The sequence below is a fragment of the Lemur catta genome, chromosome 7 (genome assembly GCF_020740605.2).
Source record: "Lemur catta isolate mLemCat1 chromosome 7, mLemCat1.pri, whole genome shotgun sequence".
Lineage (NCBI taxonomy): Eukaryota > Metazoa > Chordata > Mammalia > Primates > Lemuridae > Lemur > Lemur catta.
The window spans coordinates 44,691,606-44,715,206 of NC_059134.1; the positions used below are offsets into that span (position 1 = coordinate 44,691,606).

At 36.0% G+C, this 23,601-nt stretch overlaps 1 protein-coding gene across 2 annotated transcripts in view; it reads right to left on the bottom strand.

Annotated features, from left to right (window-relative positions):
* Positions 1-11,317: 11,317 nt before the first annotated feature.
* The window catches only part of FOLH1B (folate hydrolase 1B), a 43,042-nt gene continuing 30,758 nt past the window's right edge, over positions 11,318-23,601 (bottom strand). The window contains exons 14-19 of one of the 2 annotated variants that reach the window (XM_045557149.1): positions 23,499-23,590; positions 22,356-22,446; positions 17,851-18,115; positions 17,474-17,555; positions 12,943-13,035; positions 11,318-11,634 (exon numbers count right to left, since the gene is read on the bottom strand). In XM_045557149.1, coding sequence (XP_045413105.1) covers positions 11,445-11,634; positions 12,943-13,035; positions 17,474-17,555; positions 17,851-18,115; positions 22,356-22,446; positions 23,499-23,590 — 813 coding nt within the window. In that variant the 3' untranslated portion in view covers positions 11,318-11,444. The remainder of the gene's footprint in view (positions 11,635-12,942; positions 13,036-17,473; positions 17,556-17,850; positions 18,116-22,355; positions 22,447-23,498; positions 23,591-23,601) is intronic. The other variant, XM_045557150.1, reaches the window with a different exon arrangement.

The following is a 23,601-nucleotide window of genomic DNA, read 5'->3' on the forward strand; positions in this document are numbered from 1 at the left end:
AATAGTCTCCTTATTCAGGTTTATTGGGCAGGGCTAGAGAACATTGGGGGAATGAGTAGAACAAAGCCCGGAATAGCAAATTGTTTTTAGGTATATTTGAATTCAGCCACAGAACAAAACTTTTAAGACTTAGGAGGACAAAGCTTCAGAATGTCTTTTGAAACAAAGTAGAAAATAGAAACAGAGAACCACGTTAATAACCCAAAACACGACATCCACTTCATTAACAAGAGAACAGCTTTCTCAGATGGAGCAGATCCTTAGGGTCAACTCACCTTTCCAATACATTTCCCAAGTCCCAAAAAGAAAACAAAAAGTGATTAATCATGAGCATATATTCTGCTGCAGCTTCGTTGGTTTTTTTGTTGTTAATTTTGTGTTTTAATAATGTATTTTTTTGGTATTCCCCTCTAAGGGACTATCCAAGGCTATGTTAACAACAGAGTCTGAGCTGAGCCATGAGGGCTTCCTCAGCACATTTATTTCATGTTCAGTACAGAAATTTTTCATCCAAATATTTTTATCTGTGGTTGGTTGAATCCACAACTGTGGAACCTACAGGTACAAAGATCAACCATACTGTGATACAAATGGCAAAATGACACAAGGGAGTCTTTGGGATCCTTTTTGTTAAAACAAGCAGTGTTCTCAATCACACCTAAATTATGGACACATTTAAAGACTGTGCAGAGGGTAAAAGTGGGGAAGATTCCAGAGTTACTTATATTAGCTGATTGGTCCAGAAGCACATCCAGAATCAATCTCTCTCTCTCTCTCTCTCTCTCTCTCTCTCTCAACGATCTTATGATTGTAACACACAAAAGACACTTAGTCTCTGTGCTGATAGTCTATGCTCCCTGCCTACGAGTTCAGTGATCGACTTTCTAAAGACTGTTAAAATTGAGTAGGTCTCATCTAAGCTTCACTAATTTAATTAGCATTAATTCAACTTTCTTTTTTGTTTTTCCATATCCCTACATTGCTTATTAACTTCAAGTTTCAACTCCTAAAACTATAAACAGTTGATTTTGTCCTTCTAAGCTCAATGTCAAAACTCTTCCTTTCAAGAGATGAAATGTACAAATTATCTATTATTTCGAGTTTAGGAAAAGTTTTTCCCAGAGTCAATTCAGATGACCAGGGAGACCAACTTCACATTCTGAAATAGGGAATATTTAAGCCTACAGTACTTAGCAACAATTAATCAACTATTTTTTTTAAAAAAAAATGAAGGTAAGCACTGAGCTTTCCTCTGTACACTGTAGAATACAGACATGCCTTAATGGAAATGTGACCAAGAATTTTGTTTATTTCCAATATTTCTCCATAATGACCAATGAAACTTCTTGGAGCCCTTACCAGTTAGTGGAATCTATATTGAAATCTTTTCAAATCTCGTCTGCAAACTGAAAGTTTTAAAGGAACAGAAAACAGTGCTTTTACAAGAAGTGTTTTCAATTAATTCAACATATTTATCTTTTACTTTGATGTTTATAAAAACTATTACTATATGTGTACATTACAATGAACATTTTAGGTGTTTTATGGGCTCCATAATTGCATAAAACATGTGAAAATATATCTTTTAAGATGTAAAAATTCTAGGCTAGATGCAATGGCTCATGCCTGCAATCCTAGCACTTTGGGAGGCCAAGGTAGAAGGATTGCCTGAGGCCAGGAGTTTGAGACCAACCCTGAGCAAGAGTGAGACTCCATCTCTACAAAAAGTAGAAAAATTAGCCAGGCATGGTGGTGCATGCAGCCTCAGGAGGTGAGGCAGGAGGATTACTTGAGCATAAGAGTTTGAGCTTGCAGTGAGTTATGATGATGCCACTGTACTCCAGCCTGTGCAATAGACCGAAATCATGCCAAAAAAAAAAAAAAAAAAAAAACCAGAAAAAACCAAAAACCTAAAACATCTAGCAACAGGGAAAGTAGTGAAATAAAAATGATCAAGTAAAAGTTTAACACAAACCAGTGCATTACAAATGTTCTAGTTACAGATACTTATTTTGATGTCATTTTTAATAACTATGAAAGCTACTTGTTTGGATAAAACTTGAGGGGACTGACAAGTCAATTTAAAGTAAAATGTAAATGTTATAAAAGGAAGTAAGCAACAAGAGCTTTACTTTAAATTCCAAACCCACCAGAGTTTGCTATCAGTGATCTCTCCTCTAGAAGCTCTGAAAAATCTATCAATTTCCAGGTGAGCAGTAACTCTTGGCTCTCCAAAGCCCAGCAGCCACAAATGCAGTGGGTCTTCTCTGGAGAAGTCTCTCCAAGGGTGGACAGGTGGGCTTTTTATGGGATTTGCCTCACCTAAAACCATACCCACTTCTTGTGATTGACTACTGTTTCCAGAAGGAATTGAAAACTTTGATTAGTTTACACAGAAATGCACAAAATTGATTGATTGGATTAACAAAGTACAGAAAACCACACCTGGAGTCTAACAGCCTAACATGAAGCAGAGGGGTTTGAGATGAGATGCAAGAAAGTTGACATGATACGTGTTGTTCAAAGAGAAACTTTCACGGAAATAATTATTTCACTAAATAATTTTTTATTCTATAAACAATGACCTCATGATTCTTAAAATTTGGTCTCTTATTCTACTTCTTGAATTTATATTTTCTTGTTAAGTTCTTAATCATTATTTATCTGAATATGCCCAACAATAAGTCATTAACTGGGATAACCAACACATCTGTACTGTGTAACTGTCTCATTCAAAGAAGTGCACCAAGGAACTCAATTGTATTTTAAATAATTGTATGTATAATAGTTGGTGAAATTCCTTGTATTACTTAGGAAGAGGTGGTTGTCCTTTTACTCAAGACATGCAGTTGTAAATAAATATGAGTTCTGAAGTGTCAGTTCACCATCCTTGTACTTTAAATGTCTATCCTTAGGAGATTAAGGAAAGGTTATCATAGACACATATATAAGGACTTCCCCAGAAATTTCATTCTTCAAAAAATGTCTCAAACATTTCTTAAAATGATGCATATCATCTACATAAGAGGAAAGGCTTTCTAGTATTCCCACTTATTAATAAAAATTAAATGATTAGTCATGTAGGATGCCTCCTTTAGTGCTGTTAAATGGTGCTCTCCCGTGAGAGAGACTCATCCCACATTTGCTTGCACCATTGTTTCCTGGTTTGGGGATTACTTCACACATTACTTAAAAGTTTTATGAACCAAGCTCTGTGACCTCATCTCTAGGGCAAATGATAAAAATAATAGCAATTAAGTGGTTGTGAGCCTTACTGAGTTTTTCTAAGTGCCATACTAACTTCTCATTCTCCTCCCATTAAACCCAGTCTTCAAAGATAAGTTAGACAAAACCTTCAGCATCTGGTGACTATAGGTTAGTAGGGAAGTTGAATGCATATATTAAAATAGTAAAAGAATTATAAAATCTTTAATAAGGACAAAGAATTCGCTGTGTACAACTGGAGAAAGAAAAAGTAGCTAAAGGTACCTGAGATTTTCTCTCTCTCCCCAATCATTCCATAGCCAAAGACCCCTGAAAAAGATTGATTTAAAAGGCTTGCATCCCTGCTCTGCACCACTAAACCTATCAAAAAGAATTTAAAAGGCCGGGGGTGGTGGCTCATGTCTGTAATCCTAGCAGTCTGGGAGGCAGAGGCAGGAGGATTGCTCAAGGTCAGGAGTTTGAGACCAGCCTGAGCAAGAGCCAGACCCTGTCTCTACTAAAACACAAAAGAAATGATATGGACAGCTAAAAATATATATATAAAAAAATTAGCCAGGCATGGTGGCACATGCCTGTAGTCCCAGCTACTTGGGAGGCTGAGGCAGTAGGATTGCTTGAACCCAGGAGTCTGAGGTTGCTGTGAGCTAGGCTGACACCACAGCACTCTAGCCCAGGCAACAGAGTAAGACTCTGTCTTAAAAATAAATAAACAAATAAAATAAAATAAAATAAAATAAAAGAATTTAAAAATCTACCCTTTTGCCATGTGCTAATTTTAGAATATTTGACAGATGTAAATTTACCAAGGTATATGGGCTTATCTTGATACAAATTTAATACAAACATAAATCTAAAAATGGATAGTTGAAAAAACATACTTTTTAGGCTAAGGAAATATTGATATCATAAATATCAGGGGATTAGGAAACAAAGTACAGATGCGCCAAATACTGTTTTCAAAAGAACACTGACAGTCTGAGAGGCTCAGAGATTCCCATGGAAGATCATCTTGCACCAGGTAGGTGATAAATCCCCTGCGGTTTATTCTTCTCGCTCACCTTCTCTGAGACAGGTGGAGGATGTCATGAGAAGCCAGGGCATTAGCAGTAACACATCCTTCTGGACTCTTACATGGATTTTGCATGTGTCAGGCTGCTGTCAGGCTCCCATCAACTTTTGACGTCTCAAAATCCCATGCGACCCAGTACAAGTTTTCTACTGACAAACAGTGATGAATTCCAGGATTCCCACCAGTGTGGTTGGTGGGATCGAGTTGGTGAGTGTCTTTACCTGAAGCTCAATAAAAAGTTTTTAAATTGCTGTCAGTGCTCCTTAGACATTTAGAAACACTTGCTTAGGAAAAACACCAAAATCAGGCTCACCTGGTCATCTGCTTTTTGCCTAATTGTAACTTTCAACAGAAGATTTAGAGGAGAAACAGACCCGAAAGCCAATTATCAACCTGGCATGTTCAGTACGCTGGACAACAAGAACCTGAATGCGGAAGCCACAGGTGTGTTAGAAATAGATTTCTAATGTACATTTGAAAGTCTTTTATAGAATACCTTTCTTCAGAACACAGTGTATCTCCTAGCATTTCTGGGATGCAGGTACTGCTTACTATCTTGCTAGGGATCCAGCGTAAAATAATTTGGTGTTGAAGTGCTACTTTTTCAAAGGCACTCAATTTAGCTAGCGTGAGATGGGAAAGTGAGTGGGAAGGATAGATCCGTTCTGACTTGGGAAAACCATGGTGGTTCTCTTTAAACTTTCCATGTTCTCTGAGGATTAAAAAGGAGCTCATTATCTTTTAAGTCTAGAAATAGTTTCATGAGGTAATGACTAAAGAATACAATTGTGATTTACTGAGAATCTAAGTCTACTGCAGACTGTAAGTCCACCACATTCCTTCCAAAGGAGCTCAGACTCAGGACTTAAGGCAGTGAAAAGCTGACGAGGCCCCTTTGAGACAGATGTTTATGCCCTGTCTTACTAGAATTTATCATCTGTCTGTCACAAATACTTTCCCTTCACAGTACAGTAGCAGTTTCATTTGTGCTTTTTAAGTACCAAAATAATTGAGTTGATGAGGCTAATAATGAAAACTAATTCTTCTGTGGTGTTGTGTTCTGTGTCTTCCTTATTCTCTCAAGTCTAAAACATCTTCAAAGAGCCCGAGCCACACACACATTTTAAAATCAACTTCTCAATGTCCACACACACACACACACACACACACACACACACAGGCACACACAGGCACACACCCAGAGTCATTTCATTGTAAATGTCTGGGAGATTTCACTGAAAGAGATCATTGGAGTTTTCTTTGTGAGATTTTTTCTACTTTTAAATTATGGATTCAATTTCTTTACTATAAGTCATATCATTAAGATTATTTTTTCTTCTGTCAGCTTTTGTAAGATGTGTTTTTCAAAAAAAAATGTGTTCATCTAAATTGTCAAATATACAAGCACACAATTGTTCATAAATTCCTTTTATTGTCTTATTAATATTGAAGGATCTTTGTGATTACCTTTTTACTTTACTCTTGATCTTATATTCTTGATTAAAGTTCATGAAACTGCTGTCTAAAATGTAAATAATATCTTTATCCTTCTCAGGACACTACAACATGGTAATTTTGGTGATTTATTTAATCACCAATAAATGTCTAGATCAATGTAAAATTTATTTGGTACATTTCTTTTTCATGAAGTTAGTTAATTCACATCATTTTTTAATCCCACAAAACAACAAGTATATAGGTACAAGTTAGTGAAAGACATCTTAAAACTATATTAGAAATAAGTAATAAGCAACTTATAAGATGCATACAAAAGAATAAAGACTAGTTCAGAATTTTAGGGCTGAAAACTACATTTATCATCTAATTCAACTGTATCATCATGGAGAAGAGGGAAAAGAGAAAAAGTGATATTTCATTAGCATACTAAGAAATACTCTATCATTCAAATGACAATATCAAGCATTTATTTATTACTAATTACATGGTAAAAACTGTTGTAAGTGGTTTACATTACTAGCTTATTTAATTCTTACAGAAGCCCTGTGAAATAGATACTATTTTATACCCATGTTAGAGATTAAGAAACTTAAGAACAGAGATCCCATAGTTCTTGAAGTAAATGAGAGAACCAGAGTTCAAACCAAGGCAGTCTGTCTCAAAACTTCGCTACCGCCTATCACCCTAACACTGTACAACCTCTTGTGAATGACAGTTACATTAAACGTGTTGCCAAATTATGTTAAATCACAGAATTACATAAAATGTTTTGAGAGGATCTTATTAAATGCTTACAGAATTAACTGAAAGTTCACAAAGTTTTCAAATAGTATACAGATTTTTGTCCATTTTTTAGAATAATACTGTTCATCTTATCCCACCCTTACAATATTGTCCAACTCTCTATCAATAAGATAACAAAAAGCCTGTTAGTATGGTCAGTCAAATCCCTTTGCAAAAACATTATAGAAATCCTAGTGTGTAATACGGCTCTTCTTTTCAAAGCAGATAATTTCTCAGACAGAGTCTCATATGCATGCTACTCTGATTATTCACAAAATGAGTGTCTGCTCTGGACTCTGCATACTGGTAGGGATTGGAGACAAAATAACAAGCAACACTTAGTCCCTAAGGAGCTTGTGGTCCAGTTGGCAATACAAGGGAAGGAGCCATTATCCTGGAAGTCTTCCCAGAAGAGATGAGATCTAAACTGAAATCGAAAGGGTAAGAAGGGTAGTCTTATCTTTTCTGAGGGTTAAATCCACATGGCACAGCTGTTGTCATGAGAAAAGATTTAGGGTCTGATCTTTTACTGGGTTGATGCCCTTCTAATCCATCTATACTTAGGCCAGGATACTTTCTAAAATGCAAATCTGACCATATCCCTACCCTGCTTAACCTTACTATGTGGCATTTTAGAAACTACATGAAAATCGTTACATTTCTTTGGATGTCTTCCCAAGCCTTAGATGGCATATCTGATGTTCACTGTATGGATCCTTCCTCCCACAAGCTCTTTGGATTCGATTAATAGTAACACTGAGTTCTTTATATTTCTCTAACATGCCACAATCTTTCTTATTTCTATTATTTTTTATAACATGATTACTTTGCCAGTGGGAATACAAATAAGTAAAATCACTTTGAAGCAGTTTGGCATTGCAAATTTTACAACCCTGTAAAATTGAAGATGTACACATTTTATGACTGAGAAATTCCACTCAGAGGTAGATACTGTCAGGAAAGAGCATCTCTTGAATATTTGCATTAGGAGAAATGTTCACAGGAGTAAAACACAGAAAACTTTCCAAACGTACACCAGCAGAAAGATGAATAAATTCATTCTGTTATACACTAGTTTTCCAACTTTGGGTTATTCACTTTAAATTCACTCTTCATTATCTTCATAAATGGATCTGGGTCCATTAAATATTTTTTCTTTGCCAAGTGGCATGATGTTAAATTTTGTGAGTAGCCATTGGAAATACATTGCAAGAGGTGGTTTTCCTTCCTGCTTTCCATGTGCTCCCTTGGAAGCTTCTGGAAGGAAAATGATGTCTCCAGCATCTGGCCCCAAGGCACACACGATTCACCAGTTTCCATATCCTGTAGGGCAGGCTGCTGCTATGGCACCTAGTTCCTGCAGTTCATGGTGGGCAGCAGAATCCAGCAGCCAAGAGCTTCTCCTGACACTGTCCTTGAGCAGATTTGGAGTGGAGTGTCACTGGCAAGACACTTCCCCATAAACAGCTTTCCACAGGGGCCTAGCAGGCAAGTTTCTGGGGAGTTCTAGCATCTTAACTGCCATGTGAGTTGTATTTAACTCACGATAGTTTTGAGCCCGGGGCCTCATGAATCATACATAGCTCACAGGTTTCTTTACCTTGTTGAGGTTCTTATTGTTACAATTAATATTAACAATTTAATTCTAAAAATGTAGATTGTGTTGCATAAAACACACACAGAAAACAATAAAAAATAAATTTTTCATTAAATTAGAAAGAATCATTTTGTTTTTGAAGTTTTTATTCTATTTTTGTAATAAAACACCATGGCCCCAAGGAAAAATTTTTTTTTCTAGTGTGGCAGTCAATGTGCTAGAGTGTGGATTTGCAGCAAGTTCTGCAAGTGTAGCACCACAGTGACTTTTTTTTTCATATTTAGTGAAATGTTTATTTCATATTTAATTAAATAAATCTAAAGTTTAGTTTATTATATCTCAAACAAGAAGCAGTACAATCAAAGTATGCACCTAAACTATTGACACGGTTTTGCCATCTTAATTGTAGCTTGTTTATGCCAGCAGAGAAGAAACCTGGAGAGTGAGGGGCAATGAAATCTCAAAGATGTTTTCCACAGCTTGTTGAGAATTGAATATTTTTCCTTGCAAGAAGTGGTCCAAAGCCTGGAAGAAGTGGTAGTCAGTTGGTGCAAAGTCTGGTGAATATGGTGGATGACAGAGAGTTTCCAAGTCCAGCTGCTGTAGTTTGAGCAGCTTTGTTTGTGTGATGTGTGGTCCAGCGTTGTCTTGTGAGAGGCTTGGCCTTTCTCTGTTGACCAATCTCTGCTGCTTAATCACAAGCAGCCTCATCATTTCATCCAACTGGTTGCAGTAGACATCTGCTACAATCAACTGACCAGGTTTCATGAAGCTGTAGTGGATAATACCAGTGCTGGACCACCAAACAGACACCATTAGATTTTTTTGATGAATATTTGGTTTTGGACTGTGTTTCAGCACTTCATCTCTATCCAACCATTGTGTCAAATGCTTGCAATTGTCATAATCCATTTTTCATCACATGTAACAATATGGTATAAAAATGATTTGCCTTTATGTTGTGACAGTAAAGAAAGGCAAGCTTCAAGACGATTTCTTTTCTGATGCTCGTTTTTTTCATGTGGTACCCATCTATCCAGCTTCTTTAGCTTGCTGATTTGTTTCAAATGGTCCAACATTATTGGAATAGGAATACGAAACCTTGCTGCTAATTCCCACATAGGCTGAGATGGATTCGCTTCCACTACAGCTTTCAGCTCATCATTATCCACTTTGGTCTCAGGTCACACACATGCCTCATTTTCAAGATTAAAATCACCAGAACGGAACTTCTCAAACCATTGACATACTGTGTGTTCATTAGCCACATCCTTCCCAAACACTTTGTTGATGTTTCGAGCTGTCTGCCTTGTATTGGTTCCACGACAGAACTCATATTCAAAAATAACACAAGTTTTTGACTTAACCATGGTTTCACAAAAATTGCTCTTGTTACTGCTTTTCGTTGATTTACCACTTGCTGGTTGAATCCTTTAATCTGCATTTTCAAGAGGGAAAAGAAATTTCACTATTGCCATACTCTTCTAGTTCTTCTGGTGACCATTTCTCCCTGGTTGTGAAATGCTGGCTTGACACTTAGATGGTAAATCCGTCTTAAGGAGTGGTATTGTGTCAGAACATGCCTAGGAGGATTCACACGGGGGTTCTGCAGCTAAACTCCTACAAGAACAGAGGCCTGCGACATCCCCTCGCTTCTGAGAGTCCGGTCTTCGGCGCCAAACCCTGTGCGCACCCCCTCGCCCATCCTCGCCCCTGCGGCCCGCCTCCCCCCACAGTGGGGATGGCACGCAGGGAGGGAGCCCGGGAGCAGCGCGCAGCGGCGGCGGCGGCGCGGGCTCCGCTCGGCTGCGCTCCGGCTCCAGTGCGCTTAGCGTGGCCGGCGGCTTCCGAGGCTCCCACGGCCGGGGAAGAAGCCCGGCGGGCGCATCGTCGGCCAGCCCGCACCGCACACCCTGTGGAGCGGCAGCCGCGCGGGGTCTGCCGAGCCCCGGGGCGCAGCGTGCCCGGCCTGAGGCTCCGGGGCTGGATGCGCGTCCCGGTGGCTGCGGGATCCCGCTCGGGGGCGCCCCGAACGCTCTGGTGCGACCCTGGACTGCTGGCGCGGCGACCGAGGAACGGAGAGCAGCTGCTACCACAGCGACTTCTGAACATTGAATGAAGCCCTAGGGTCGGGGGGGATTCTTCACTGGCCCCTCCAACTTTGCCCTATGGATAATATCCACTCCTTATATCTGCTATGCATATATTCTTTAGAGTTCTCTTTACCTTTTGCTACACATTACTTCTTTACTCCAATGCTGCTATAATTAATTGTTCTTTATAATTAACTTTCCCTGTTCAGGTTACTGTGTGCTTTCTTTGTCTTGATGAACCCTGACTGATAAATCTAATATTCATGCGAGTGAATGCTCTGTAGCAGGGAAATCTGAACTACAGCCACCATGGTACACAGATGAACTCTCAAAGGCTTGTGAAAACATCAAGTACCAGAAAAAGTACATGGTATGATTTTATTTATAAAAAGTTCAAAAAATACATAAAACCAAAACATGTAAGAGATACAGTCATGTGTTGTAAAATTATAAATGAAAACAGAGGAAAGATAAACATAAAACTCAAGAAAGTGATTATCTCTGGCAGAAAAGGCACAAGGAGCCAGCATTACATGGAGAGCCAAAGACACTGGAAATGTTCCTTTCTTAATCTGGTTACTGGGTTTACAAATGTTCATTTCATTACTATTTCTCATTGTACATATATTCTCTATATAGCCTTTTACATAAATAAAATGTTTCTTAATTTTAAAAAAGTAATTATTCCTTATGGTATACAGTGACTATACTTACTAGAAGTGTGATTAGATCAGAGTTTCCCAACTGGTGTGCTAAGATAGTGATAAGGACAGGCAAGGCCTGAGGCCTCTGGTTTGGAGCAGTCTTCTGCATTTTCCCAAGGGTGTTGCATGACAAACTCATGTTATTCTCTGTGCAATGACATGAACAGATTTGGAAGGTACTACATTAGACTTGATTCCCTGATAATGCCAGATAAGAGTTTTACTATATTAGGCTGTTCTCCTTAGTTTTAATACTTAGTTCAACTTTCCAACTTCAGAATAACCTTTTATAATTAGAGCATAAAAGTCATCCATTGTTCATTTTTGACCCATAGGAAGAATACACACACACACACACACACACACACACACACATACACATACATGCATATATAATCTACAACTTTATTTTTAGTTTATCAATATACCCATTTTTAATTTGTAAATAAACCCATCATGATTCTTTCTGAGTGATCTACCATATGAATTCAATATGAGTTCTCTAAAGAACCCTCTTAAGCTACTTCTCTTAACGTTCCTGCTGCAGCCTGCACTGTGAAGGCTGCAATAGAAATCTGTCTCTTCACTTCTTCCCAGGCCTTGGAAGGGTCCACACTGCTTTCAATATCAAACAGAGCATCATAAATTCCTGGGAATGATTCTCCTGCATACTTGTTGTGGCTGCTTGGAGCATAGATGATATGCCTGTTGATAAAACAGTTTGCTGTTTATTAGTTTCCCAACTGATATACAAGACAAAAACAAGAATACTCTACAATTCCTGGATCACATACTCCTAATTTTATGATTTGAATAAGCCACGTGTCAACTGAACTTCCAAGTTCAATCTTCTACAAAGTCTATGAAATATGTATTAATTAATTATATTTTGACTTCAAACAGATAAAGTGGTTCAGAGCTACAACATTAACAATGATAGGAACAAGAGCTGGTTACCTATTAGGGATCATGCTTAGTATTAAAGAATGTACTCACAATTTTTTTATCCTTAAAAACAAACTCTACAAATTTGTTATTAGTATTGCACAAAAGAAGAAACTGAGGTCTGAGAGAGTGATTAAATGATTTGCCTCAGGTACATTACAAATAAGAGCTGATTTCTTACACCATACTATCCCCTGAATTATAGCACTTGTGATAATTAAAGTCCTATTTGTGACCAGGAATCTTCTATTGTGTTTTCTTCTTGTTTTAAAAAAAGTCTTGCTCAGGCACAGTGGCTCACGCCTATAATCCTACCCCTCCCGGAGGCTGAGGTGGGAGGATCCTTGAGCTCAGGAATTCGAGACCAGCCTGAGCAAGAGTGAGACCCATCTCTACTAAAAATAGAAAAAATTAGCTGGGCATCATGGCATGTGCCTGTAGTCCCAGCTACTTGGGAGGCTGAGGCAGGATTGCTTGAGCCGAGGAGTGTGAGGTTGCTGTGAGCTAGGCTGATGCCACAGCACTCTAGCCCAGGCAACAGATGGAGAGTCTGTTTCAAAAAAAAAAAAAAAGTCACACTAACATTTTAGAATGCTTAGCACAAAGCATGAAGAATCATGACAAATAATTTTGTAATGCTCTGCATGACCTAGGGAAAAGACCTTCATTTAAGGGGCTAACCAGTTCATGTAATAGCCCTGGAAGAGGACAAGTTCCAAAGCAAAGAGTTAAAGAAAAGGGGGCTGAAATTACACATACCAAAAATAAACATGATTTTATATCTGACGGATGGGATTGGGAGATTTATATTTTCTGCCATGCCTTTCTAAATCTTCTAAATCTCCTAAAATAAACATACATTCTTTTATAATTAGAAACAAAAACATACTAAAACAAAAATATGCAAGAATCATTAATACATTATATGAAGAAACAATACATTTATCATTTACTACATATATTTTGAAAGTTTCTATTTCCTTGAGAAGTCAACTATGATTTTTTTTTCACAGTGCAAAAAAATAAGAAACAGCAGTATTACAGCAAAGAGTCGTATTTTTTTCTTACCTATAGAAAGGCCTGTCTGGTAACCCTAAAGGATCAATAAATGCTCGTTCCAGAAACATCAGTTGATCATTCATAATTCTCAATAATACTGGGCTACAAAAGGAAATGAGTATAGTTATAACTTAATGAAAATGTATGTACCATTCAGCAAACTAATAATTCAGAACAAAACTAAACTTACTAGTATAGTCACCCCTTGGTATACACAGGGGATTGGTTCCCAGACCACCCCCTCCCCCATACCAAAATTCAAGCATGCTCAAGTCCTCAAGTCCAAGTTCTACAGTGGGCCTTCCGGAATCTGCATGTAGGAAAAGTCAGCCCTCTCTATAGATGGGTTTCACATCCTACAAATACTGTATTTTCTATCCATGTTTGCCTGAGGATAGGGAACCTACCAATACAGAGGACCGGCTATATTTGAAAAAAATCTGAAGATTAGTGGGCCTGTGCAGCTCAAACCCCTGTTGTTCAAGGCTCGATTGTATATTTTAAGTTCTATAATATGCAAATCAAGAACACTAACATAGTTATTACTATATTTTAAAATCCTATAAAATACCATTCTGCTTAAGGCTTATGAAATCCAGAAACAGTTGCATGTGCTAATAGAAAAAAAAAGACAGTAATTTTTATTTCTATTGCAATAATAATTAATTGAAAAACCTGAGTATATAAATACAGACAAGACTTTTTTCACCTTGGATATGCTAATAATCTACTCAGAGAAGTACTATTAATATTGAAATGAGATAATCTACTAATGTTTAGTAAGATGCCTGGCAAATTATAACTATTTACCAAGTGAAAACTAATAATATTCTCGCTATTATTAGAAATAACCTTCCGTAAACACAAGACATGATGTTTGCTTCATTCTTTCAACAATGGTTGGATGCCTGCTACGTATCAAACGTCCTACTCTCACAGAACTCACATTCCAAAGGGTGGTGCTCAGGTTGTTATCATAAGAATGATTCAATATAATTGAAAATTCATCAAGAAACCCTGAATAGTTCAACAATGAGTTACTGAACTCAATATGCTAATTTTCATAATTTAATTAACTACTGAGAAACAATCATTACAACAAGGAATAATAAATCCTTTTATTCATTCAGTTAGCTCTTATTTTTTATAATTTAGTTTTAATAATAAGTAAGCATTTGGAGATCACTTCCTATATGCCAATTTCTGTTTTGAATGTTTATATAATTGGTTATTTTTAATCTTCAGAGCATTCATGCAAGTTGGACATGATAATAATAGCCCCATTTTATAGGTGAGATAACTAAGGATTAGTAGTGAATTAACTTGCCCAAGTTGACACTAGAAAGTTTTAGAGTGAAATAGGCTGTCAGTACTCTTATTGTTCTTTCAATTGCACTGTGTTGACAAAAAGAAAATAGGAATAACCAAAGCCCCAATAATCTGGACTTGAGCTATTTTCAAAATTTATTTATTTAGCATCATAGACTCAGGTTTTGTGACATTATAAAGGTAAACGAGACATAGACTTACCTGTTAGCAGTTCACATAAACAGATGAGACAATCAAATGAAAGATAATTCAGTAATCAAATGGATTTCTGAATCAAATTGACAAAACATTGCTACAAATACAAAAATTCATGTGGATACACACATGTAAATGCATAAACATACACACACACCCTTCTCTTTCTCTTTCTCTCCCCCACTCCCTTCGTTCCTTCCTCCTTCTCTTTCTCTCTCTCCTAATCTTGTGGCTAACAACTAAAAACCCTTATACAGAGCAGAGTTCCATTTGAAATAACTCTGGAACGTCACTCAGCATGCTCAGAGCACCAGAGTTAAGTGAACAGAATCTTTTCACTCCTGAAGTATGTTGGTCTCCTTAGGCACAACTAGAAAACTGTAGGTCTTAAAGGTTGACTACTATGTGAGTATGAAGATACTAAGGAGTCAATACCCTGTATCCTTTGGTGGGGCAAGGGAGTGATACAAGAAAACCAGGATTAAGAAGTGTCTCTCGGCCAGGTGCAGTGGCTCACACTTGTAATCATAGCATTTTGAGGGGCTGAGGCAGGAGGATTGCTTGAGCTTAGGAGTTCGAGACCAGTCTGAGCAAGACCCTGTCTCTACAAGAAATTTAAATAAAGCCAGGCATGGTGGTTTGCGCCTGTAGTCCCAGCTACTCTGGAGGCTGAGGCAGGAGGATCACTTGAGCCCAGGAGTTTCCGGGTGCAGTGAGCTATGATGATGCCACTGCACTCTAGCTGGGACAACAGAGTGAGACTCTGTCTCAAAAAAAAAAAAAAAGTGGTCTCTCCCTTAGGTGAGAAATTCTATGTCCAGTTTAATTTACTTAGCCAGCATTTACTATTAGTATGTGCAATGCACTGCTCAGGTGATTCAGGATTTGTAAATATTATACAGAGACACAAACTATATTTTAACTATCATTTAGAGAGGATAAGATAAATACAGAAATACTCAAGGAAGGGAATGCTGAACATCCTAAGAAAGCCATAATTCAAATCATGAGGCAGTTTGAGGGGGAAAACATCATTTTTTTTTAAAGATAGAAAATTAACTTCATAGAATATATGGAATGTCCTAAGAAAGCCATAATTCAAATCATGAGGCAGTTTGAGGGGGAAAACATCATTTTTTTTTAAAGATAGAAAATTAACTTCATAGAATATATGGTGCTTGATATCTCCTTGAAAATGTATTTCTCATTGTTAATTTTTTCTTCCTCACATAAAACATTTGAAAAGAATTGTAAAGGATAAGAAAACAATTCTCCCCTCAGGATAACACAAATATTATATACTAATTGGTTTGCTCCCTTTAAGTTTTTCTCTGTCAATAAAAATTAATCAAACTATATTTACAATTTTATATCCTTTTTGCTTACCTCATATTTTAAGTATCTTGTATTTATGATCAATTTTAATTGTTACAAAATATTCAAATTGGTAGATATCACTTCTTAAAAATACTTTCTCTTAGGCATTAGATTGTTTTGAATTATTTGCTATTATAATTTTATAATTCATATGTTTTTCTAAGCAGTCCCTTATTTCCCAAAATTGAAACTCTTTCCTTAAGAAAAAAATTCAAGAAATGAAAATACTACGTCAAACTATAAGAACACTGTGATGACTCTTGAAATTTTACCAATATGTATTTATCTTTTGTAAAAAGGTTAAAATATTTCACAATGCTATCAAAAAAAATGAGAGCCTCTGCTTCAGTGTACTGCCTATAGCAATGTGCACAACAAAATTTTAAACTGTTATTAATTTGATATTAAAATAATATTTTCATTTGTAATTTTGAATTATGTTTAAGTGAACTGGAATATTTTGCTATGTGTTTCCTTATAGGTGGCATCTTTGATAAAATTTTTTTTGAGTTATTTGTCTTGTCTATTACCCATAGTTCCAATTTGTTCTTTTGGATTTGGGGGATTTTTAAAAAATATTTTTATAATGTATATACTACCCTCTTTCCATATTTGCTGGAAAAGTAGTTTCTAACTCTTTTCTCTTTGCTTTTGAGTGTGAATTTCCATATCCTGAACCATGTTAATCTTCCCAAATCTGATTGCATTATTTCCTCATTGCTTCTAAACGTGTCATTTCTTTTTCAAGAAATTTCCATTTTTTAATAATTCTTCTACACCTTTTGTTTATGTTTGCACACAATGTGAAGTGAGATTCTGAATTTGCCTTTTTATCAGCTGCTAAAAGAGCTTATACAATATTATTATTGAATGATTCTTCCTTTTCCCATTGATTTTTGCTGTATCCTTCATTAATTACAAATACTTGTTTATATATCACTAAGCCTATTTCTGGATCATCTATTCTTACCCTTCTATGCATCCTTACCTCAGTTCCCAAGGACATGATACTTACGTCAGATACTATGTTTAATACACAGATGTTTACCCTCAAAATTCTACTTTTAAAAAATTTTCTTCAATATTTTCATATTTTTTCTTCCATCTTAAAATTCTGTTCAAATTATGGTTTTACTTTTGTTATTTTATACAGAATTAATATTAAAAGTTTAGCATTTCCAAAAATATTATGGCTTCACAATATTTATTATTCTGGATAAATATTAACAGAATTTTACTACCTGGAAGTGGAAATGAGGAAGTCTGTGCAGAGGTAATACTTTAAAAAGAGGTAGAAAGAAAGTATGCTCTGAGAACAAAAGAATTTGGCTAGAGTATGATGTATAGATACTGAAAGAACAGGAGTTAAGACTGAAGAAAAGCCAAGTAACACAGTGGAGGACCTTCAACGTTAAGGGCAGGATGTTGTAACTAATCAGTTAGTTGGCTATGGGAGGCACTTCTGAGCAACACAATAATTCCCACACACAATGTCAGAAATAGGTCTTTGACAGATAGGGTGTTAGAGTGGAGAGACAGAAAACAGCAAAAAACTTTCCTTATTTCAGCATCAACAATGTCAATTAGTATTTTCCTTCAATTATATCTATTATATATATAACATACATGCAGAACATACTTGCTTTTGTCAAAGTCTTGGAGTCGCTTGCTGAACTTAGAAGTAATTTCTGTAAAATTCTTCACTGCAGAAAAAAGTGAATCTGAAATAGAAATTAATATCATCAAAAGCTTTAAGAACACAATTTCTAATGACATTGTTCTATAGTTCAAGAAAAGGGAACAATATAGAAAACCATCCTTTGTGTTTTACAGGTATTTATATTTTGTGTAAGATGTGAGCACTTATGAAATGGAAAATGCATTTTTACACATAAACAGAATATTTGATCATTTGAAATAGCCATAAATAATAAATGACCTAAACTAGGTCATTACATTTTAAAGATGAATAGAAACATGCAGATAATGAATTTTAAAAGAGGAAGGGTAACATACCAAATGATACATTGTATGTTTTCATTTCCTGTGGATGTTTCATTGAAATATTGTAGATTTTGTCAGCATACTTTCGTAAAACTACAGCATAATCTCGACATTCAAAAGGGAGCAGTATGGAATTGGCTAGTTCAAACACCATCCCTCCTCGAACCTGGGCCACAGTGAGGTGATATTTAAATGTTGGATCATAAAATTTTTCCACCAACTCATATGTTTCGTAGACACTGTGATACAGTGGATAGCTGCTGAATTTGTTCGTTTCCTACGCAAAATAAAATATATATCTTGTAAGACAGCTTATGATAAAATGCATAGCACTATATTTATTACTAATATTAGTAAGAATTCTTGCTTAGTGATAAAGGAAAGTACTTAAGCACTTCAATAAGCAGCTTACTAAAAGGCTAATATTGTAATATTTAAGCACACTTCAGATTGTACCAATTAAAATATGTGTATATTATATAAACAATATAATTAAAAATTCTTTTGGAGAGACCTAACAGGCTTGCCTTTAAGAATATAAGAGATGTGGAAATGTGTTTAGGAATCAGAAAAAAAAAGACAAGACAATGTTGTATTTCAGGAAAAATAATTTAAGAAGATAATTGTTAGAGGCAAGTAAATAAACAATATACAATATTATACAGGGGAGTACACTAAATTGTTTAATCACTAAAATTTCATGGATAAATGATTCTCTGACAAGCAGTGTAACTGGCTCCATGAACCCCTATATGTATTTTTATATTTTCCTTAGTTAACTACTTGACCCTTTGAGTTGAAATGATGGATTTGAACTCCTGGCCTCAAGTGATCCTCCCACTTCTGCCTCCCAAAGTATTGGGATTATAGGCGTGAGTGACCACAACATCCTAAAATGATGAATTTTCTGCAAGACAAAATAAAAGACTTAAATGTAAGCCATGAAACCATAAAAATTCTAGAAAGAAATGTAGGAAAAATTCTTCTAGATATCGGTCAAGGCAAAGAATTTATAATTAAGACTCCAAAGGCAAATATAGCAACAACAAAAATAAACAAATGGGACATGATTAAATTAAAAAGCTCTGCACAGCTGAGGAAATAATCAACAGAGTAAACAGCCTACAGAATGGGAGAAAATATTCGCAAACTGTACATCTGATAAAGGGCTAATATCCCAAATCTATAAAGATCTCAAACAAATCAGCAAGATAAAAACAAACCACCTCATTAAAAAGTGGGCAAAAGACATGAGCAGAAGTTTTTCAAATCAAGATAGACAAATGGCCAACAAACATATGAAAAAATGCTCAACATCACTAATTATCAGGGAAATGCAAATTAAAAACACAAAGAGATATCAGCTTAACCCTGTCAGAATGGCTATTACTAAAAAGTCAAAAAACAGATTCTGGCATGGATGCAGAGAGAAAGTCCCACACTGCTGGTGGGACTACAAATTAGTACAACTTTTATGTAATACAGTATGGAGATTCCTCAAAGAAATTGGGTATCTACCCAAAGGAAAAGAGGTCATTTTATCAAAAAGACACCTGCACTTGAATGTTTCTCACAGCACAATTCACAATTGCAAAGATGTGGAATCAACAAAAGTGCCCATCAATTCATAAGTGGATTAGGAAAATGTGGTATATATTTACCATGAAATACTACTCAGCCATAAAAAGAAATGGAATAATGTCTTTTTCAGCCACTTGGATGGAACTGGAGACCATTAACCTAAGTGAAGTATCTCAGGAATGGAAAAACAAACACCACGTGTACTCTCTAATAATTGGGAGCTAATCAGTGGATACACATGGGTACAAAGATATTTAAAGGTCATTGGGAATCAAGAATGGGGAGGAGGAGAGAAGGGGAGAGGTAAAAAATCTACCTGTTGGGTACAATGAACACTATTTGTGTGATGGGCACCCTAAAAGCCCTGATTTAAGCATTATAAAAGGTGTTCATGTAACAAAAACATTTGTACCCTCTTAATACGTTGAAATTAAAAAAATAAGGAAAAATTAGAATGATACAGACAAAATAATATGAAGTGACAAATATTTCAGAATTATATGAAGTTATCACAGTATGTAGCCTTAGACTGTGATTTCTACCTGCCCTTTAATAATAAGTGGACATAATTTTTTGGGAAAAAAAAAAAAAAAAGAGTTGAGATTCTAAAGGTCCCAGGAAAGACAACTTCCTGACACCAAGATTTACCATTCCCCACAACCTGCCTCCAATTCAGGTAGCCCCTTGTGAGATACACCATGGCCAGACCCACGGCATGTGGCCCCTCCTTTAAAAGCTCCTAATATCCCTTAGTCAGAGAGACAGATTTGAGGCAGCTTCTCTTGTTCTCCTGACAAGATATCTGTCGTATTAAAGGTTTCTTTCTTCCTTGGCAATCCTCATTTTCTCAATTATTGGATTTTTGTGAAATGAGCAACTGGACCTAGACTGAAACCCCCTCATGATTTTGACAACAGCAGCATGCTGAAGAGTGGAGAGTGAGCGGTGAGGAGTTGAGTAGTGGACACAAAATATCACTAAAGAGAGAAAAAAGATGCTCAGGACAGGTATAAGGAAAACTAAGAGCATACATAAAAGGCAAACAGGAAAGATTTTTCAAAGTGTGACCTGCTGATTTATGACTTTTGATATTTCTTAAGGTGCTTATTTTTTTGTCACTGATATAAAAGAACACTTTATATAGGGGTGTATTGAAGAGAGTAGGATTCTGGAATTAGCCTGCTAGGGTTTGGATCTAGGCTTCAGGACTTATTACCAAAAACTCTGGGTGGTAACTTGACCTTTGCTATACTTTTCTCACAAGTGAATTGTAGATAATAATAATATCCACCCTTATCACCATCCCCATATAACCCTGTAAGGGAAAAAATGCAAGTTCCTCAGCACACAAAGAAACACAGAGCTGTGCTAGCTCGGAGTGCTCAACAAAATTGTTACAAAACAGATTAAGCACAAATGCCAAAAGATAGTTACCAGGCACAAGAGATGTGCGTCAGCACTTTCTGGAGGCAGAGGCAACTGGTGTAAACCAGCCCTGCCTGCTTTAGAACTGCTTTAGCTGACCAATAATACCTTTTAGTTAATTGTAGTACTAAAATCTCCACCTAGTGGAGTATTATAATATCATTAACATGACATGGATTGTATGATGGCTCATGATAATTGCACAGCACATGCATGCTTGATTTGTTTCAGTGAGAACACATGATGATACAATGCAAGAGCTGTGCATCACTCTCTGGGAGGGGTTCTAAGGTGACACCACCACCAGTAGGTGGTGTGAACTCTACTCTCTGAAAAACTTCTGCAGCCTTCCAGGAGTGAGTGCTGGGAGGATCCCTGTGTTGACCAGGAATAAGGACCCTTGTAAGTAACCTCTAATAAACTCATCTAACTCGTCAAGCTGGACTTGTCTGAGTCATTCTTTGGTCCTCTGTTCCATCTGGGGGTGGGAGTGGGGGGATGGCGCGGATGTGTGTGGTTTTTCTATACTATCCCAGGATTTTCCCAAAACACTGTGTTTAACTTCCTACCCCAGTGGCAGAAGATTAAAGATTTTCTATCTGGGAAGAACCAAGCCCCAAAGAAAAGACCTATAGATACTTAATGTTAGTTGTAAATCCCCAGCTGTCTTTGCTGTATTTGGAATTGAACTCAATCACTTTCCTTTATTGCAATAGTTTTTAATAGTCTTCCTTACCATTTTAACAAGTGTCAAAATGTTTTTAACAACATAAAACTGAAAAATGAAGAAGTAGCAGCATAAGCATATTATTTACAAACATGGAGGGAGGTATCAGAAGAAACCAATTTTAAAAAGTTGAGAGAGTTTTCATCTGATGAACAGAAATCAGGGGTAGAATGAGCATGAAAATGAGATAAGAAACCATTGCTTAATTATAACCTTTTCTAGGATGACTTGACATTTTATAAACTATGTACTTATATTACTTTGATGGAAATGAAAAGTAAAAAAATTATCAACAATGAAAGGAAAGAAATCATGGCTTTTTTGTATTCACAGTGTATTTTGCCATTTACCATTTGTTTAATGATTTGTTATCTGTTTAATGATTAGAGATATAATAAGAGATAAAAATCCAAATATTTGCAGGACTTGATACTAATTTTGAATGATAATGGGGAGAGTGGGGTCAAGACAATTCTTACATTTCTAACTCAAATGACTAAGTGAGTACAGTGCCGCCAAATGAAACAGAAAATATGTTTAAGGGAGTACATGGAAGTTCAAGTTTGCAGACCTGAGTATTGATACCAGCTGACACTTGAATACAGGGCTCAGGATAACAGATTCAGGAACTATCCCGTGTAGCGGTAGCACCATCAACCATGGAGACTTCTCCCTTCTGATCTCAAATTCCTCTAATGCTTGAGCCACTTTTTTGAGTCAGAATATTTGTTTAGTTAAAATATATTCATAAATAATCTTGAAATATTTATTGAGATACACTTACCCAATTTTTAGTATACCGTGCTCTGCCTGAAGCAATTCCAAGTCTTTGGAAGAACACCTCAAAATCATTACCTGATCCCAATTTGCTAATCCTTTTAGGGGTAAAATAACAGAATTATTTCACAGAAATTTCTTCATCAAATGCACATTAAAGAGCTATTAAACTAAACTCTATTCTTACTATTATAAATACAATTTTTAAAGGGATAGCCTTAGACATGCAGCAAAAAATAAAAGGAATATTAATTCTGATCACAAAAAATATACTTTTATGAGACTATTTGGTATAGGGGTGAATATTTTATAAGTCACATTTTTAAAAAGATTTCTAAAGTTGGAAAACATCCTACCTATTTATCATATTTATTTGTTATACATGATAGAATGAAAACAAGAAACAATTTTCCAGATAATTCAGGCATAAATTCTGTCCCTAATAATTTAAATTATGCATGCTGTTGGCATCTATAATCTAAGACCATTGAAATATTTATTCCTCTTCCCTTGCTTGTGAAGATATAACCAATGCTGAAGTGATGCTTACATTTTTATTAGAGTAAACAAAATATTTGTTAAGTATATTATCAGAAAAAAGAATAATGACAGTATGATGAAAGGACAAAAATATGAGGGGAATTACTTTTCACCATTATCTCCATTACAGGTTGAGTATCCTTAATCTGAAAAGCTCCAAAATTGGAAAAGTGTTTGAGCACTGACATGATGCTCAAAGGAAACGCTCATTGATGCATTTCAAATTTCAGATTTTCAGATTAGGGATGCTCAACCAGTAAGTATAATGCAAATACTCCAAAATCTGAAAAAATCTGAAATCTAAAACCCTCCTGGTCCCATGCATTTCAGAGAAGGGATATTCAACCTATACAACTGTTATTTTTAATGTGCCATGTGTATATATTACCTATTCTAAAGATAATCATTTTTTGATGGTCTACAGATTTAACTTCAAAACACACAGTAATATTTTATTTATAAACCTAAGGAATGCTTTTCTTTTGTCAGATTTTAGAGTATTTTGAAAGTTAATGTTTTAAATTAATGATTGAAAGAAAATACCCTTTTATTTTCCAAACAATCCCACACTCAATTCAGTGGAAAGTTTTGGTTTTGTTTGTTTATTTACCTGGGCATGCCACTGAACTCAGGAGAAGGACTTTTTTCACTCCAGCTCTCATAAAGAGATTTGTCTTCAAAGCCTTTATCGGGGCTTTGCAGCTACACAAATT